Here is a 19951-nt window from a genome sequence, read left to right as displayed (position 1 = left end):
GGATAGTCAGGATTAGATAAATCAAAGGTACAAATAGGCAGTGTGTTTTTTCCTATTTTATTAAGGTAAGTTAGAAGAAAAAGGGTACAAATGCAGTAAACGTTAGCAAGGGATAAAAGTCACTGTTACTTAAAAGCAGTATACATTCTTCTGGCTGGGGCATCCTAATTGTTACTGGGACAGCTGCTTTAGCTGTTGTCATCCTCTGCTAGTATGTATGTGTCTAAATGGATGAGTTTTATGTAGTAGCGTGGCTTGTTTTCTTAAAAATCGGTGTTAGAAGTCATTCCGCTTTAGTCAGCAGGCTTTGCTTGCAGTTTCTGAAGAACCCTCGAAGTTCGAATGGCCTCAAAGTACGACTTCCCTTATTAGAGCCCTGAAATACAAAGACAGGTTGTCGCAGGGAAGCCATAATTGCCTTATCTATCTTTGATTTGTGGATAAATAAGATTTTGGGGTCCAGAGCTAATATTTTAGCATGGATTTCAAGGTATAAATTCACATAGTAGCATAAGCAAAGGAGATGATAGTATCAAAGTCAGACGTGTGACAGCTCATCGCTAAATAAAACCAAAAGCAATAAAAAATACGAACAAAACTAAACTGTGTTAGTAGACCTCTGGTTTTCTCTCAGGCATAGTCTGGCATCTGAGTTCTCCTTGACTGATTTTAAATAAATGTTTGTGAAAGTAAGCTATTATAAGTTAAAAGATTAGGGACAAAATATCTCTGTATTTAAACACAAATGTTTCTGTTTGTCTATATAAAAATGCTTTCCCAGTAAGTCACCTGTTGTCTCTCCTTCCTCCACCCCCAAATGCCAAACCAGAAGAGGGCATAGAGGGCGTATTGGTCTTTCAAAAACAATTTGGCAGTCATTTGGCCTAATTCAACTACAATTACTGTGAACTATGCAAAAGACCACTTTTAAATTCACAGGGTCAGGACCAAGGGATGTAAGGGCTCTTCATTCCCCAGCTAAAGATGCTGCTTAGAGAGAAATTACTGTGACAAAAGCTGTGTTAACTGACTGGCTGCAAATGTCTAAACAACTAACAGTCTGATTACATGGAAGTTTTAATCGCAGGTTCTTGCACAAACAAATGCATGCTGTATTCAGCTATAGAAATGATTGCTACACTGAAGCGTTCTCTCCTAGCATAGCAGTAAATATGCAGGTATAACACAAGAGGCAATGATATTTATAGAACTGTGACACATGTAAAAATCAGTGCTAGCGTGCAGTAAGCTTCACACGTTTTGTTGGTCTTCTCCCTGGTGCAGTGCTTCAAATGCCTTGCTCCACGGGGACTGCGTCTTATATTCTAAATAGATAAAGAGTGTTCAGACAGCCGCCAGTTAGCAAATAAACAGCAAGGAGAGAAACTATCTCCAAAGAATTGTTTTGCATTTTCCCTCTGATAGTGCCTCCCTCCCTTGCCTGTGCAGTTCACAGAGGAGTAGGTGTTTGGAGTTCATCAGGTGCAGGTCAGTGATGGGCACGATCACGAGGGAGTGACAGGGAGGACTCAGGTCTCACCCCACAGGCTTTCCTGGACACCATGAGTGCCGAGGTACTCCTTGGTCCCTCAGCTTGGGGATATCTAATCTCCCTTGAAGCAAATACTGCTTTAAAAGTCAGCCTCTCAAACAAGGTTTGCCGTACACAATTCGAGCCACTGCATTCCTTTAGTTTTGGGTTTTGTATTAGCTGTTAGTTTTTTGTATTAGTTGTTTCTTTTAAGAGTAACACATACATTCTGCAAGGAGACGTAAAGCCAACAAAATCTACTGTAGCGTCACTGTCAACCCTTTGCATTACACTGTCACAGTTGTGAAGAATTCTTGACATCTTGAAGAACATGTCCTTAACCTCCAGGTGTCTGGGGCCTGGTTTGCTTTTGTTGTTTGCTGTCTGTGCATGACCAAATATTGCACATAACGTTGTAAACATAAGTAGCAAAGAAAAAGAAGGTTACTGAACACCAGGATCCAAAGCAACATATGCATGTATCAGAGTCACATATGCAGAGTGCTGTTAGCAGTCATTAAAAAGAATCCTTCTGAAATCGGGTCCCAACTTAAAATGAGCACAAAAACTTGGAATAAACAAAAAATGAGGACTATCATGAATGATCTGGAATGTTTTTGCTACTTAAAATCTTTAAACCCAGTTGCCTTACATGCATTCATTTTACACCCATTTAGTATACCTGATTGTAGTATCTTAGTTTTTTGTTAAAATTCGTTAAAATTAAGCATTATTTTTTTTTATGTGCCACTATATAAACTGTAGCAGTAGCTTTTCCAGGCGAGGTAGAGCTATGAATCCTTGGGAATTACAGGAAAGTGGTAACTGCAGAGCAAGAGAGCAGTATATTCATTACAAAGATGTTGTTTCTGTCATTCAGAAATGTGTCTAGATCTGATGCCTTGTACCCAGGAAGAGTCTTAGTCTGGGATATGTTTGTCCCCACACTGTTTCTGAAGTGTAGAAATTCAGTGAAGTTACAGGAAGCATATTGGAAATTCAGTGAAGTTACAGGAAACATATTGGGAAATTCAGACCCAACTTCCCCATATCTCCTTTGCCCGCTCCAAGACAGACAGAAACCACTGTGACAAGGTTGTTGCCTTAATTAGGATGCAGAGTAATGAATGTAATTTCAGAGGATGAGCTTGTGTTACCTCCCATATGCTTTCAGTAGAGACTTGCTGACTAAGCACATACTTATTGCATCAGCCAGAGCCATAAGTGATACAGCATTTATCTTCTATTCCGTGGAAGTGAATTTTGTTACAGTGAGAAATGTTTACGCTTTTAGAGCTGCTGGCACACATATTTCTCACTCTCTTCCTTTCTAGCCTTTTGTGAAATTCATTTGCTTATAGGAATGAGTAAAATACTTAAAAAGCACATATGCATTAAGTGCAGTGTCCTTTGTTAGTGACACTGATGTAGCACCCTTCCTCAGTCTCATGCTCACCTTTTACCAAAATCCCTGATTTTGAATGTGAAGCAGCCTTCAAGTTTAATCAAGTCCAGATTATTATTATTATTATTATTATTATTATTTTAGTTAAAAAATGGGGAAGAAATTATTCTAGTCATTAACAACTCTAATATAAAAGGATAAATTCATTGCTAAAAGACAACCATTTCTAGAGAAGATGGTGACATCTATGAGAGAGCTAGTGCCCAGCAATGAGGGAAATGAAAATCTTAAACTCACGTAAAATTTCGAGGGTTCTAATAATGTCCCCATGGAGAGCATGTTTCAAGGTCTCGTAAGAAAGGCCTTGCCATCACTGCTTTTACACAATTTTCATTATGCCGTTGATTCCCCAGTGGTGATTGTCTGGTAGGAATCACTGACACTGATTTGTACTGTTTCTTCCTAGTACCAACTACTTCTGTTTGGGAAAGAAGCATGTGAATCTAGTGATTTTGGTTGTGACTCCTTTGAACTGTGAACATGTAATTCTGTAGTGAAACAAACAGGCAAATCTTTTGTATTACTGTCTAGTCAACATGATGCAGGAGAGCAGCTTGCCAGAGGTGGACAATTTTGATTTCTGTGAAGCTAGGCATTGCAAACTGGTGAATATGCAGAATTTGGCTCATGGGTATACAAGATAAACTGTAACGGCAAATCAGTTTTAAAATTAATTGCTAAATATGTAACTAGCTCTTCTGGCAATTTTGATGATGTGCATTTTAGCAAACCTGTTAGAATACAAAAACTTTAAAGAAACTAGAGCTGTAGTATTATTTTTCTGTGATGTACTTAGGGAACATGATTTAAGTATATACTGAATTGTGTGAGAAGAATTTTTTCTATCTCTATAAAGAACAGCATATATGTGAGTTTATGTAAACAATGAGGTTAAGAAGTATTTGCAAAATTAAGTGGTATGGTGATAAACATTCTTAAAAAGCATAAAAGACTTGAAAATATTTTTTGCAGGCCCTCACTTGTCTTGTACTTTGTTCATTTTTTTAGTTAACATATACCTCTGCCTTGTCATTATTATATTAAAGGCAAATATTGTCCCTACATGTGACAGTGACAGTAGATAACACTTTGATTTTACTCCCTCTGAGATTAAATTAAATATGTCTTTGTGTACACTTCAAACGTGCTCTGCTAGACACTGCATGTCCTATCTGAGCTGAGTTGGACATTGTATGTTATAAATCTATGCAATTGAAATAGTGCTGCTTTTAAATATGTGTTATAATGATTTAATGAGACATAAATTTGAAGATCAAAACTATTTAAATTTGAAGGTTGTGCAGAGGAAGAGGCCTGGGAAAAGAAAAATATTTTTCTGAGCTCATACATGATATTGTGGGATGGAAACTCCAGTTATATACCAGTAGGGGCAAATTTATTCTGTACATTGGGAAAAAAAAAAAGGAAAAGAAAGAAAAAAAAGAAAAGACTGATAAAGCTTGTGCTTTGGTTTATAAAAGCAAATAAATATATGTATATTATATTATATTGTATTATGTATATTTGTGTTCTTGAGTATAGATGTTCTCGAGTATAATTTTCAACTTCCCATGAAATAAGGCATTCCTTTAGAATTGCTGTAGATCTTTATAATTTTTTTAACCATTTCTATTGTAACCTACATCAAAAGGGCAGCTATGGTTCTTGTGTCTGACTATATATATGCATTATAAAAAAGTGAGTCTACTGTAATTACCAGTTTGCAGAGCGAATTCCTGCAGGGTTTGTACTCTCCCCATTAGTAAAAGAGATAAGTTGAAATGTATTAAAATTTCACTGTACAACTGGGAGTTTTTGTTCACAGTAAATGTGTTAATGTTTCTTCATTGCTTGACTGTTTGTGTTTAAATTTAGGCAGTGTGCCCAACAGGGACAAAATTATAGGATAAAGCTATGTATAAAAGAAAATCCTTCTGAGAAAACCAATAACATTTTTTTTCCTTTTCTCTCTCTCTCTTTCTCTCTCTGTTTCTCTTTTTTAATAAGCAGTTATATATAATCATACTCCATTCTGGCCATGGAAGAAAAGCTTTATCTATTTCACACCTACCGTAATTCTTCTTTGTCTAGTACATAAATTGACAGGATGGTATTTATGTTAGCAGAACATTTCACAAAAATCTCATTTTTTTTCTTAAAATGTTGAAGAAGCAATTTTTTAAAAGATATGTAAAAGTGAAAATACAGTTCTGAGGATCTGTGGTGAACAATGTTATCTAATAAAGAGAAAAATATTCACCTGTTAATCTAGCATTTGGGGGGAATAAAAAAAACCACTTGGTCCCTTGTTTGTATTTGCTTGCGATATAAATTTTGTGGTCAACAGAGAATTGGCCTGTAGGAACACTGAGGATTGAGTCTCTGGTTAACTTAAGTAGTAAGTTACTGGCTTTACATTATAATTCAAAAATACAGTATATGACACCGTGTTGATTTGGAGATAGAAAAGACATATATTTTTAGGAAACATTCAAACTTTTGTAGTGAGTTTTATTTAATTCATTGCACTTATTTTCAAAACAATAGAACTTTTCATAACAACTTTTTCATGTAACATCTGAAAACCTGTTATTTATCTTCCTGGGTTGGAATGTAGTACAATGCAATCTAAATCCATGTCTTTCTCTGTCCAAATCGAAAGCCCATCATTTAGAATCCAGAAAGCAGAAACATCTGAGATATTAAAAAAAGCTTGAAAAGCAAAGTCTGCCTGGAAGAGGAGAATAGGCAATAGCTAACATGTTTGTGGTATTTCTTACAGGGAATATCTACACGACTAAAGGCCAGAATCAGGATGCATTTTACATTGTTGAAATAAAATTTTGCTTGTTCTTTTAGAACTTACAGGAATAAAAGGTGGAAAATAGAAAAATCTAACTACTGATTTTGCCAGCATCATTTTGTGTTGACATTTATGTGAGAGTTTTTTTAAGTTTTCTTATTTATTTGTTTAATGTGATATTTTTGCATATTTACATGTTTTCAATTGTATTTTTTACTGGACAGACTGTTTGAGACCAAATTGAAACTAACCTTGAGAACATGAATTATTTACATTGTGACCTTTAAGACTTCTAAAGTTCTCATCATCTTCTTGTTATTTATGTAAAAAGACTATTTGAAGAATAGATACTTAATAGGTTTAAATAACTTTCAACTCTTATGAACCATTTATAGACTACTGAGTAAAATCTTTTTTCATGGATCATTGACCTGGTAGTCCGTATGATGCAATGAAAATCTTTTGATCCATTCCTTCTGCGTCCATCAGCTCAGTGTCTTTTTTAAGATACTGCAGGAAAAAAAAATTGGGGGATACTTGACTTAGTTTCAGATTTTATATCAGCAGCTTACTGGTTCACATATCTTCTTCTGAAAGCAACTGTGAGGAAATGGAAGTTCGGGATGTACAGCAAGGCTGTACCATAGTTTGTGATCTCACTACACTTACTGCATATAATTGCTAGCTTTTTTTTTTTTTTTTTTCTGCAGAGGTGTCAGTAAGGCATATAGAAAAAGAATCATACTTTTGTTAGCAGTGGCTAAATAAAGTTTTTCAGTTTGGGGATCATATTTTTTTTTCTTATAAAAACAAAAATTTTGCATGCATGGATAGTCTAGAAGTAGTAAACCATTTAGTTACTCAGTTCAGAGAGTGTAACAGGTAACAATTACTCTGAGGTGGGTGAGAGCAAATGCAAGGAGGTTTTTCTGTGAGCCCTTGCAGAGGAGGTAATGGTCCCTGTGTTTCCTTAAGGTGAGGACTCCCGCTTTAAGTGTAGAGCGTTGGTCTCTCTAGAGGAGCAGCGGATGAGGAGGGTGCGTGGGGCTTCTTGTGGGTGAGCCCACCCTCACTGCTAGGTGGTGCCCGGTCCGTCGTACTGGCCATGGCCTTGACCGTGTCGGTTCATGAGATGAGTCTGCTTTTCATCTTTAAGAACAAATAACTACATTTGATAATATTCTCTCAGGCACAGTGAGTCTCATCCTAAAATCAGCCTTTTGTTTTTCTTCAGATTTTAAGGACATAAGCACTTGTCTGTCTTATTTTTTTCACAGCAAAGTTGTCTTTGATGTCTGGCAACCTTAGGCTAATTTTACGTACTATAGAAAAACAGGGTGATACTTGTACCTGCAGTCTTTGTAGACTATCCCGCGGGCGGTACTGAGAGGTGAGTGTATAGAGTTGAGGTAGAACATGACTTACAGAAAGTTCCTGGAAAATAACTGAGCTATTTTGTTATGTTTGTTTTCTCTAGAAAAGTCTGTGCGACATTCCTTCATATAGGTTTCCACTTTTGGAAATATCTAGACTAGAACTGAAGAGCGATTTCTAACTTAGATGCAACTTAGATTCCAAAAGCCATGTTATTCTTCTTTTCTTTCTCATTCCCCATTCATTCACCAGCTGTCTCTCAAGAGCAGCTGAAAAAGGTTTTCTAAAATGCTTAAAGGCTACATTGTCCTTATTCCAGGAAAGAAAAGCTGTTTTATGCTATTAACAGCTTTCTATCTTATTAGCATCCTTCACTTCATATTGTATTAGTAACTGTTTTCATGAATGCCACAGAGAAATATAACAATATTAGCACCTTTCAAATTGTGTTAGTGAAAATAAATACAAGTAAGGATGCTATTGATAATACAGCATGATGTAAAATTGCTAATAAAACACAACACTGTAGTGAAACAACTCTGAAGACATTTGGATAGCTGAATGTAAGGAAGATGAGAAACCTCCCTGTACTGCATGAATGTTTAAGACCATTGAAATGCAAAGTATATTCTCATTTACTTTTTTTTTTTTTAATTGATTTTGAGCAGTGCATTCTTGGGATTATAGTTCTTCATGTTAAAAATACTCATCTATGAATTACAACTATTTTATTCAGGGCCTATAAGGTGATCCCGTTATTTAAAATTAGTAATTTTTAGTAAGGACTCTCAAGAGCAAAACTTCCTTAAGCTGTATAATTTAAAAAGATTCTATTTCAATCGCTTTGTGCTTCTGCCTTACCTGTTACCATTACACTTCACTGTGTTGTACAAGCAGCTGATGAATCTTGCCTCTGAAAGTGGTACATAAGATCATTACCCTGTTTTTACAAACCTGACAAGTTAGAAATGAGTAGTTAAGTTGTTCAAGGCCGGACAGTGAATCTGTGGCAGTGGCAGAAATCTGGTGTTCTACCTCTCTCTGTCCAGTGTTTGTGACACAGATTTATCCATATAAAAATTGTAATTGACTTGAAAAGCTGTTGTTTTGCACCAGAATTACATAGTGGACACATTACATCTCTCTGCAAAGACAGATACACCTCTGCATATATACCCTTCATTCTGTGGAATTCATGGCAAGCCTTTCCACCCAATTTTCCTTCTTTTTTACCTTCAAACAGAAGTGAAATTATAGCTTGAAGATTAACTTAGGAAAGGTGTAGTGATTTCTAGCTATCTTGTCTTTTAATGTTAGAGGAACGTTTTTTGTGGGTGTCCTTGGGAAGGAACATTTTCTCTTGAAATGAACTTCATAATCCAATATGCTGTGACTTTCTGGAGTCTAGAGCAGCACAGGTTTAGAAAACTAGATGTTCTAAATTTCTTCCAGGCATGGGGGAAGGAAGGAGCTGGAGCCTTCTTGTTCTTAAAAAACTGTGTTTTTCACTTTTTTATGTCCACAGGCTTAAATGATTAGCCAGTGCCTGGCTTTTAGTGTTTGTTTCATAACATTTTAGATACAATTATCTACCAACAATGAATTATGAATATATTTGGTGGCCTACAACATCTGTAGTTATTTTTCTAAGTTGTCAAATGTGCCAGCAATTCAAGTAGGACACAAGTTTGTGGTCTGAAACATAAAAGACAGTCCTAAGGTCTGTCTCAAAATGGAATCCCTGAATGTTTTTATTGCCCAGTATCCCAGTCACAGTGTGATCTTTTCACTTAGGTACTGTGGCTGGCTATTAATTACAAGAAACTCTGAATCCCTGTATTTCCAAGCTTACTTTATGCAAGTCAGCTTGTGCACTTCCTAAATGACAGTATGCGCATGTTACTACTTGTTGTATTCATTTAAAACAAACTCTATTGTATTCTTGATTTGCCAGCTGTTAAGAATACTATGATTTCGTTGGGATTCTTGTCATTTACAGCAGAATTTTTGTTGTGGTCTTTTAAAGAAATACTTAATTGACAAAAGAAGAGAGAACAGTCTATTGGGATCTCTGAAGTAGTAAAGAAGGGGAAGTAAGTGACAGACATTTGAAGGGCTATGTACAGGCCATATAATATATACTGTGAAAAAGCATATAAGAAATTATATTCTATCACACTGTCCACTGAATATAAGAATTTGAGACTTTTAGTAAATCTGCTAGTAAGATTTACCTTTTAGCTTCACAGGATTGTAGGAACCTCATCACAAGTTAAAGTAAGAATTTTTGCCAGTCCCACCACTGAAATTAACACAATAAAGCAAGGTGCAGAACTTACCTGTCTCCCCAGTTGTGCCACTTTAATTTTTTTGTAGTCGTTATAGGGCCTCCAGAGAGAGGATAAAGAGGAAGCAGATCTCTTTTTCATCAGTTGTCCTCCTTCTCCCCTATTGCATTCCCCTTCACTGCAGGTTGTGGCCTCCTATCTCTTGGAAGCTCTGCAAAAGAGCCAGACAAATTGATTTTCCATTACTATTATAGCCTGTTCTTATTAATATGTGAATAATATGTACTTGTTAAATATAATTAAATGGCCCAAACTATGTTAAATGAATGTCCTTGGTTTGGGTGAATCCCACAAAAGTCAAACCTAACATCTCTTAATGTTAACCGTACAAACTTATGCCAAGGTGTACTTGTTTAAAACCACATGTTTAATGTCACATGTTTAATACCAGGCAAAGTTCCCTTCTTTCTGCATTAGACAGGAAGAAAATGTCCAAAGAGCAGCAAGATAATCTTGAGTGTTGGAATGTCAATTATAAAATGATTAATTCATTTTAGCATGCGTGATTTTGTTTTCAAACCTTAATGCATGGCATAAGATTAAGGAATCAGTCATGTAAGTAATTTAAAATGATTCTGTTGAAATCTAGCTCATTTCCTCCTCTGCCTGCGTAACAGTTCCTCAAGGGCCACTGTATTTTTGGTAGAAAGGCAAGAAGCCTTATGTTAGGAACTCAGTGGAAAAGATGAGTAAAATTGCTGGAGAGCTCCCATTTTCTGCAGTCCATTGACCTGGCCAAACATGGTAGGTACAGTACATGCTGTAGAAAGCCCTGTTTAAGTGCTTATATACTTCACTTTAGCTTTAACCTGGCAGTTATCATCTGGGTATGTGCTTCCATATCAGCTCATACATGGGATGCTCTATCTTCATTTTAGTGATTCTTCCTCTCTGTAAGGTCTTTGGTTTCTTTTCTTCTGTATCTTCCATCTTTCTTGCAGAGATTTCTGAAGAAAAACTTTATCAGGAAAACTCTCCATAAGAAATAGCATGTTATACATAAGTATCTGATTTTGTAAACTTTTTAAAAATACATTGAAAAGGTAGAATTACATTGGATGGTTGCTGGAATGCCTGGCAGTACTCTCTCAAAAGCATTTTCTAGCAAACATTTAGCATTGTTCTGCCCTTGCATTTTTATGCCTACTTTTTAACTGACTTGAACAATGGCTGCAATGTTCAGCTGCTGCAAACTCACTGCAGGATCTGTTTATTATCCACCCCCCTCTCTCGCAAACTAAGGAGTAACAGATGTCCAACCGCAGTTGTGCCAGCCCACTCTACGACCTACAAGTGCACCAACTACTGCACTCTTATCCTCCCCCTACCTTAAAATCCCTCCACCAGGGAATGAAGGGACGGTGTTAAAGGTTTGCATGCATAGATGAGTCTATGCCAGATTCATCTTCTGCTGCTGTTCAGGGTCATTCCTGAGCCTGACTGTCACTGATTCATATACTTAAATTAAATGCTATTGGAAAACAGTAGACAGATACTGCTAATAATTCAGATACATATTCCTGCTATTATATGTATGTTGGTTGCATTGTGAAGGTCTTTAAAGACCACACATTCTTTCATGTTAATGGAGGAATACACACTATTCCTGGTTTATTAAAGCTTCTCCCTGATGAGTTATGCTGGTTTCGTGTTGGATTCTGTAGTAATCAGAGGTAAATGGCAATGCAAGCTACATTGATTCTGGTTTAACTGAGTAAAATGAAAAATTAATCTTTAAAATAAGGACTATATTCTAGTCCTGAGATTTTGCATAGCCCCCACCAATAAATTGTGTCTCACAATTTATGTTGCATTTACCCTGAGAGCACTACTTTATTACCATCATCTCTGGTTTTCATTTAGGGAGTGTAGGTATCCAGCTAACTAACTGATTTACCCCGGGTCACACAGGAGCATGGAAAAGCACATGGGTTTCTCCAGTCCCAAATGAGCATCTTTCAGCTTGAACCCTTATCCTCATCTCTCAGGTGTAGACATGTGGTGCTCAGGGAAAAGGGCGTGAAACTACTGAAACCAAATTACAACCTGGCATCAACATTCTTTTTGCCAAAAAAAAGAGAGACCGAGGTAAGGCCAGGCTGAATCTTTGGGCCATACTACTTATCTTCAGAACTTCTCATGGCAATCCATAGATATTTTATAAAAATACCATTTTTTAAGATTTTTCATATTTAGTTATTTGAGGAACAAAAACACAATGTTTCTGAAAACTGTGTGAATTTTGGAGGGGCTATATATAAGAAATGGAACACTTGCTAATTAGTTAATGCCCTTCAACACTTCATACCTTCACGACTCTCTAACTCATAGAAGAGGAAGAGAAACATTAAACCTCTAAACTTTTTTTCCCTGGCTCATAATTTAAAATGGCTAAATGGATCATTTTTGAGTGTATGTAATAAAACTCACTCTTAGGCTGAAACACTGTATTTCAGGTTCACGCTGAATCCAATTTTTACAGGCAACCTGCTAACCTCATAGAAAAAAAATAGGTAGGTTTATAATGGAAATGCTGATCAGCCTTAATAAAGCAACTCTACCAAATGACTCAGTTTCATCTAGTATATGTACATGCATTATGAGTGTATTTCTCCTGTAGTATCTACTGTAAGTGATACAGGAACAAGACAATATAACATCAAATGCAACAAATATATGTAACACTGGTGCAAAAATTTAGAAAAAAATGAAACAAGGTGGTGAAAGTGAGCAAACCTTTTGCAGTATAATGGGAATACCATCTTGTAAGCCCTTCTTTCTTTCTGCAGTACAATTAATTACTGAGTTCATTAATTAATGAACATATTAGAGAAAGACACCATTACTGACCGGTGGAGACCTGATATATTACTGAGTCAATAAACTATTGAACATGAAACAGGACCTTTCAGGAGAATTTTTTCCTCATAACCCACAAACACATATATTATTCTTGCACAGTCAGCACTTCTTTGCTGCCCTTATATTTCATCTTACTAATTCTTTTAATCACGCATACATACAGCAGTGTTTTATAACCTAGCTAATGAGTAATTGGACAGGTGACATTGGGACTGAGACCCTGAAGTGTCAGGCATAATAGAACAGGCTTTTTTTTCTTTCTTCCTCCATTTTTTTCCTCCACAAGGTTTTTCAAAGTAAGAATAGTAAAAAAGCAGATGGGATAGAAAGGCGAAAAGACTTCGTATCAGAAATTTATCAGAGAAGTACAGATTTTAAGTGACTAAGTGAAGTACAAATGGCTTTAGATTGCTGTCTAATGCAAATAAATGAGAAAATAAAACATTTAAAGTAACTTTGAACTCCTTTAATTGACAACAAACAAAGAGTTTAGCTTAGCCAAACTAATGCTGAATGTAATTTTCTTTAAGTCAGTATAGTTAAGATAATTTCTTTCACATACAGACAGAATATGGGAGTGGTGAGGGGCAGGTATTAACATTTGGAAGACACAGGAACATTCATAAAGCTTCAGTATTTCTGTGGCTATAGGTACGAAGCACCCTTCCCCCACCTTCGCCCCCAAGTAATCATTGATTGCATCTAAATCTATAGAGATATCTTTTCCTGGCAGCTCTGGTGGTTACAGTAGATTGTTAATCTGTGAATGATCAGAATAAGCCTCTCTTGTCTCAGAAATTTCCATGCAAATTACATCTAAATGCATGCCATAAATTTATAAGTAGCAGTTTGAAGTGCACAGGTCGTCTTCTAGACTATTTAAAAACATACATCTGTTGCACTTGAAAAAAAAAAGTCTTATTCAATTTACATTTACTTGTCTGTGAGCCTGGATGTCTCTTCTCTAAGTAAATGTGTAGTTTCAAAGTAATTTTAAAGAGAGGTGAGGTGTTTATGAGATTTATTACTGAGACAGATTTTTAATCCCTGTATGGGGCTGTAGTTTTAGCATCACTGCTTTGAAATAATTTCTTTCTTGTTTTGTAAAAGAAGGAAGTATAAGAATTTGACAGATGTAATGTGCTAAAAGGTGAAGGGTTATGGATAGATATTTGGGGAAGTGATAGATGCAAAAGTAAGTTACAATATGTTTCATGAGATAGTCTTAATTCTTGTGCCCTGTCATTTTAACCTGTTTTGGGAACATGTCAAACCCATGACTCCTTTCTGGTCAACTGAGCTACATCTCATGTGAATCTCAACAGGTAAACTTGAGAATAACCCTTGTTATTGTAGGGGAAGGGAAGAGAGACCTGTACCCTTCGTTTTTGTGTATTTTTGCTTCCTTGTTTCTCTCCTGTTTTTAGCAAGCTGATAGGCTGCTGTGGGAAGACATCCCTAGTAACATTGTCCTTCAGGCATTTGATTCTAAACCAGGAAATTTGCAGAACACCTACATAATCCTCATCCTACCTCTTTTCTTCTCATAAAGGAAATAGAGCAATTCTTTCAAAGAATTTAGGAATGTGTTCATCTTTATGGAATAACTGAATATGTTATTATTGAATAAGCACTTTTGTTGTCATTGTCCAGGCATACTGATGTATGTTTTTGAAAGAAAATGAATCTTCACTTAAAAGAATGAAGAAGGCTGTGAATATTAGGGGGCTTTTTTGCTGTACCGTTAGTTGCTTTCTAGCCCTTAAAACAAATTTTTAGAAGGAAAGGAGAAAAACATTAATATTTGTTTTCTGTTTCTTTTTCTAGGCCATCCGCTGTACACTGGTAAATTGCACGTGTGAATGTTTTCAGCCTGGGAAGATTAACCTGAGAACCTGTGATCAGTGTAAACATGGCTGGGTGGCACATGGTAAGAAATGTCTTTTCTGGTCTTATCCTTGTTATTCTACCCATCTTTCTCTGTATCTTAAGCTACTAAGAGCTGGAGAAATGGCAGCAGTGGCATATGCCTGTATGTGCATGCATGTGCTGTCTGCACATGTGTGTGCGTGTGTGCGTGCATGTGCATGTTTTCTTTACAGCAGTTTCTAGGATGGAAAAGCAAAGGTCTATTACTCCGGCGATGACTTGAAGTGGAGTTTAACAGCTTGTGCACAGCTCAAAAAGTATATTCTGCCCTCCAGGAAATAATACTGTGCTAACAGGTCTCAGTAGAAGGGCAGAAAGTTTATAGTATGGTTGCACAGCGGAGTTCATGTTGCAAATAAGTAAGTCGCTGAGCCTAGTGGAAATTCAAACATCCCCACGCCAGCCTTTCAGAGCCGGGATGTCAGAATGAAGCCAGTGTGTCTTATTTGGCTCACCAAAGTGTGCATGTTTGATTTGTGAAGTGAAACAGCCTTCCCCATGTGTGAGGATGAAGAAAGGATGGAGGGATTAGAATCTCTAGCTCTTATCTAAAAACACAAATATACACTAATTGCTTAGAGCTCTCTTTTTATTTATCTTTTACTATTTTGCGTACTTAGCTCCTTTTTTTCTAACCAATCGCTAAGCTCTGAGAGAGAGAGATCATATTCAGTACAGTTTCCGTAGACATAATTAGAAGACAAATAAGAAGGACACCTACGTTCTGGAACGATTTAATGAAAAAGAAAGGAAAAATAGAGAAAGATTCCTGTGTTTGGTGAAGAAATTAGTGTCTGAGGTTTCTTCTCACAGTCTAGGCTATTGGCACCTAAGCAAGCATACTCTTCATTCCCCACTTCTGCCAAACATTCGGTGGGTTATATTTTATAAATTTTATTTTACTTTGATGAGATCTGGGGTGGAAGTTCAATTCTTCCCTTCTAACAGGCATGTGATTTCTGTTTCCTTAGTGCATGTCTCTGTGTATTTGTGCCTGAGCATGCTGGCAAGTGTGAATGCCCAACTGAACTGAGCAGCAAGGAGTGCCATAGGAGCTTTTAAAACACTCGCAGACCTGGAAGCAAAGGCAGTACCGCAGGTACGAGGCAGTCCTGTGCCACCTCATGGCAGTGCGGACAGCCTGCCTAGCAAACCCCACCAGCAGCAGCCTGGTAGCTGGTTGCATTACGCACGACAGTCTCCAGGGACGCGGCTTGCTTTGGTTCCACTTAATTCTCGGCAAGATACCTTTAGACACAGAATAGCCGCGCGCGCTTTTCGAGGCGGGTTCGCTCAGCCTCGCAGAGTTCCTGGCGCTGGGGCGTGCTGCAGGCGTGTGTACAACCAGCACCGGAGGCTTTGCGGATCCGTGGGTAGGGCAGGGCGAGCTCGTCTAGCTGCCTCCCAGGGCGACTCCTCCTGCAGAGCAGCAGAAACCAGCAGTCTAACGTTTGGATTCTGGCCTATGAGCATCCCGCTTTTTGTTTTTAACCGTTACTCCCTAGAAGTAATGTGTGGTCAGATTTTTCTGGTAAATTTTTCTCTGCGAAGCGGTTGGATTCAAAATCGGAATATCTGAAAGCAATTCGAGATCACCACAGCGTGCCTAAAAGAAATGGCCCTGTCTTACATCAAATTCAAAAAGTTGGAAGGAGGATGTGGTAATCAGTGGTGCACCATCTGCACCCACACCTGAGCACTTAACATTCACTACAGAAAAACCACGTGCACCTACGTATTAGTACAAAGTGTTTGTTTTACTGCAGCACCTAGAAAAGAGTGCTCTGGGTTTATTTTCAGGTTTGTGGGGTTTTTTTATTTCTTTCACTTACTTTTAGATCTTTTGTTTTTTAGTTCTTTTTAGTTTTTGATATACTTTCATATAATTCATCTAGAATCTTTATGTTTTCTCGCAGAGCAAGACTAGTCAGGTATATGTTTCATATACGCACTCGCAGCACAGGCTTACAAATCAGTTCCTAAAGACTGTGATGCATCTGCTTGAGTTGTTGCCCTTAACTGTTTTCAAGAATTTTGAGGGCAACATTCAGGAGACTGATTAATTTATTGTGCTGTAGCACCTGGATTTTAAAATCACAGGATTGAGTTGCTATTCAGAGGTGATTTCCTTTAAACTGTCAATACTGTACTTCTAAAAGTTGTTCCTTGAATGCAAATAGTATTTACTGCTGCTTTAATTGAAGAATTTTCTTCTGATTTTTATTAATGAATTTCAGCTCTGATCCTTGACACATGATGTAGTGCTTTATTGAATGTAATTATCAAAGAATAGGTGTTTCTAACAGGAAGTACCATGCTTATTCAGTTCTGATAACCTGGAATTATAATTAACTGAATAGTTCAAAAAAAGCTTAGAATTGCAGTCTTATGCTTTGCTTGATTGATCTGTACAGAGTTAGTGCATGTTAATAACTGCCCATTTAAAGTACTGGAATTCTTGAGTGAGAAGGAAAGAGCATACAGCCACCACGGTATTATTAGACTTAGCAACTACTGGCCTATTTTATTTTTTCCTCTTTCTATTGTCTTTCACCTAAAATGAGCTGCACGTGTCTTGAAAGGAAAAGTTTCCTACAAGTTAATTTCTTTTCTATTTAGAGATGCCAAAAGTAGGATGTCAATATATGAACAGATTCATGAAAGGAGTTCTTTTGTGGCAAAACAAATGTTTCTATTGGCGAAAGTTCAGTTTATCGACTTTTGACCCTGTACCCTTATGGTAGAGTGGTAATCCTGCTGTCAGGGTTTTTAAGGCTGAAGCCAAAAGCTGCACAGAACGTAGTGGCTTTCTCTAGCACTACTGTGCTTAAAGAGGAATTGGGTATTTCTAGTGCAAATATCTGAGTTTTTAAAGAGATTTGGAGAACTGGATTTTTTTTTTCCAGCTGAAATCTAACTTTCATATTTTTAGTTTAGATGGAGATTTATTTACTAAAACAATTGATAAATTGTTTAAATGGGATAAGCCATTTCCTAGGCCTCAAGTAGGTACACAGACAATAGTTACACATTTTTCTTTTTCTTTTTTTAAGTGGTTAAGATACTTTGTATAGCCTGTATGATGAAAAAGAAATTCAGTCAAATTTTAATAGTGGAATTCTGTGGGAAAACTGATTTTAATACAGGCAATTACTATTTTATGCTTCTTAAAGAATGTAAGAGCAAGGTGACTGCAAAAAAATATCAAGACTTTCTTGGTTTCTTTACCTGATACTTTTGTTATATTATACATAACAGACTTTAAGGAGATAGTCATGACATTTTACTAGCTTTGACACAGAAATTCACTGACTCAAAACTTATAGGAAATAATGAAAAATAAATTGCCAGCCACTTCCCCTAGTAGAAGTATCTTATCCTATGAGAAATTAGCAAGTCTGCATTAAAGCCATGTTGATTTCACTGACTTTGCATTTTGCCTTGTATACTTGTCACTAATACGATAATAAGGATTACTGTACTGTTAGTAGAAATACTTTTAAATGCACAATACACTAGACCCAGTGCGCTATCAATAGGAGATATAGTCTACCCTCTTTTTTTAACTGTTTTGCTCTAAAAAAGTTTGCTAAGCTGAAATACATCATAGTGTGCTAAAACTATTTGACTCTCATCCTCTTTCAGTAAGTTATCTCAGAATTCACAATCATTAAGAGACCACACTGCAATAATTTTATTATTTTTTTCTAAAATCATAGTTGCATTGTTTCAAGGAGAGTCAGAATATTACAAATATTCATTCCTTATCTTATCCTTCTCCAAAGTTAACACTGATAAAACCCAATTAGTCATCAGAGAGGAGACCATTTCTTTGGATATTTTTGGCATAGTGTGCATTTTTGGACAACTTCAATTTCACACTATTCAATCTGCTCAGCAGAATGAGTTAGCATGTGAACATTTTTGCTCTCTTCCTTGTGCACTTTCTTTTTTTCAGGTAGTCTTGAGTTCTGCCGTAGTTTTTGCTAAGTCTTCTGCTTCATGCCAATCAGGGCAGGTCCAGTCTAGGCTCTTTATTCTACTATGCGTTAGTGCCTCTCCAGGGTACACCTCCACGTATGAACCACATACGGCCTCATCCCTAACTGGGGACTTGGCCAGGCCTTTTCTCTAGTAACTCCAAGATTAAGTTCCCTTAGGTTTTAATACAATAGGCACTGACTAGCAGATTTCAGCTGATAGTGCAAATCCATTACTCCTTTTTGCTTTGGAAGTTCCCATCCAGTGAGCATTCATGCTCAGAGGCCCACCATGTGGGTTACACTTTCATCTTGTGGAAGAAGGTTTCTGTTGTCAGTGTTTGTATGCGCTGGCTTTCTGTAAGTGAGACCAAAAATCAAAACAGCAGCCCTAACATCCGATGGAGAGTAGGCTATCACACGTTCACATGCATGACATGATGGTGACTCCTTCCTTCCGGCTGGCTGAGTGGCCATTTCGCTATGGCAGAGTTGTTAGTTGAGAGAGTGATGAAGAGGCAGCAAAAGAAAGGAAGGACAATAAATAAAGCAAAAATAAGAAATACTGTAGAAAATTGAGAAATTGCATCTTTCTTTACCCTTGAGTTGCTCTGAGGACTTGGTCAAGGGGGCAAGGTTTAGACTTTAAATGTGAGCGGCATGGGAGTGAGAGGAAAAGCAAGAGAAATGCTATGATGAATTAAAAGCGAACAGCAACTAAGTTTGTTCCAGTCCAAAGCTATTAAGTGAACAAGATCCAGGTTTGTGAAGTCAAAGGTCAACTCAAAACTCCATAGTTACAGATCTTAGAGTCTCTTAAAAAACTGGCAGAACTGCCATGTTGTTCTTTCCTTAAAAGTGAAGATAATAGAAAAAAAATGCTAACAGGGAAAGGGGAAATGTACTCCTATTATTACAATTTTGTGGTAGAATAAATGGGTTGTATTATATATATTATATTGCTCCATAGGACTTAAAAGCAAATCACAACCTGAAATGTACTTGTTTCCTTCTATACTGTTTAGAGTCAGTTCTTTAAAATACTTAAAAATGACTTGAGAACGTCATAGATGTCATCATTTTTTAGTTACAGAGATTTTCAGCAAAGACATCTCTCCAACTTATTGATAAAAAAGCTAGCTCTTCATGACTTTTAATGTAAAATTACTTTAGATCTAGTCTGACTTTTCCTACACTTTTCTTACAAAAATGTTTTAATCCATCTGTTGTAAGTTCCTTATGACTCTGAAAGTTGAGGCATATTTTTCATTACTCAGTTACTTCAAGGAACCATACCCGATTAACATTTATTTATTACTGGTAAATACTTATTTCATAAAGGTCCCCTTTCTGCCTATGCCTCCCCTCTTTCCTTCCCTTCACTAGTAGCTCCCAAACTGGCTAGTGCAACACAGAGAAAGCGCATGCTGTTATCTTGTGGGTACTCTGGCCCCGGTATCTGGTTTTAAAGACTGGCACACCAGCAGGAACAATGTGACAGTGCTTGCTTTTGTTTACTCTAAGATCATCCGTAATACAAGTCAAGTTGAGGTAAAAATAGATGAAAATACCCAAGCGCTATGACAACCAAGTTAAACAATATTGCTGCAAAGGTTTATAAGATGTAAGTGACAGGAAATAAAACAATGTTTGATTATC

General features: G+C 36.9%; 1 protein-coding gene across 3 annotated transcripts in view; it reads left to right on the top strand.

The window, feature by feature from the left end:
• BNC2 (basonuclin zinc finger protein 2) overlaps positions 1 to 19951 on the top strand; it is a 352528-nt gene that overhangs the window by 196117 nt on the left and 136460 nt on the right. For all 3 annotated transcript variants that reach the window (XM_062599499.1, XM_062599497.1, XM_062599498.1), the window contains exon 3: positions 14211 to 14313. In XM_062599499.1, the coding sequence (XP_062455483.1) occupies positions 14211 to 14313 (103 nt within the window). The remainder of the gene's footprint in view (positions 1 to 14210; positions 14314 to 19951) is intronic.

This window comes from Rhea pennata, chromosome Z (genome assembly GCF_028389875.1).
Source record: "Rhea pennata isolate bPtePen1 chromosome Z, bPtePen1.pri, whole genome shotgun sequence".
Lineage (NCBI taxonomy): Eukaryota > Metazoa > Chordata > Aves > Rheiformes > Rheidae > Rhea > Rhea pennata.
Note: the sequence above shows the minus strand (reverse complement) of the source record. Positions and strands in the feature narration are given on the sequence as shown.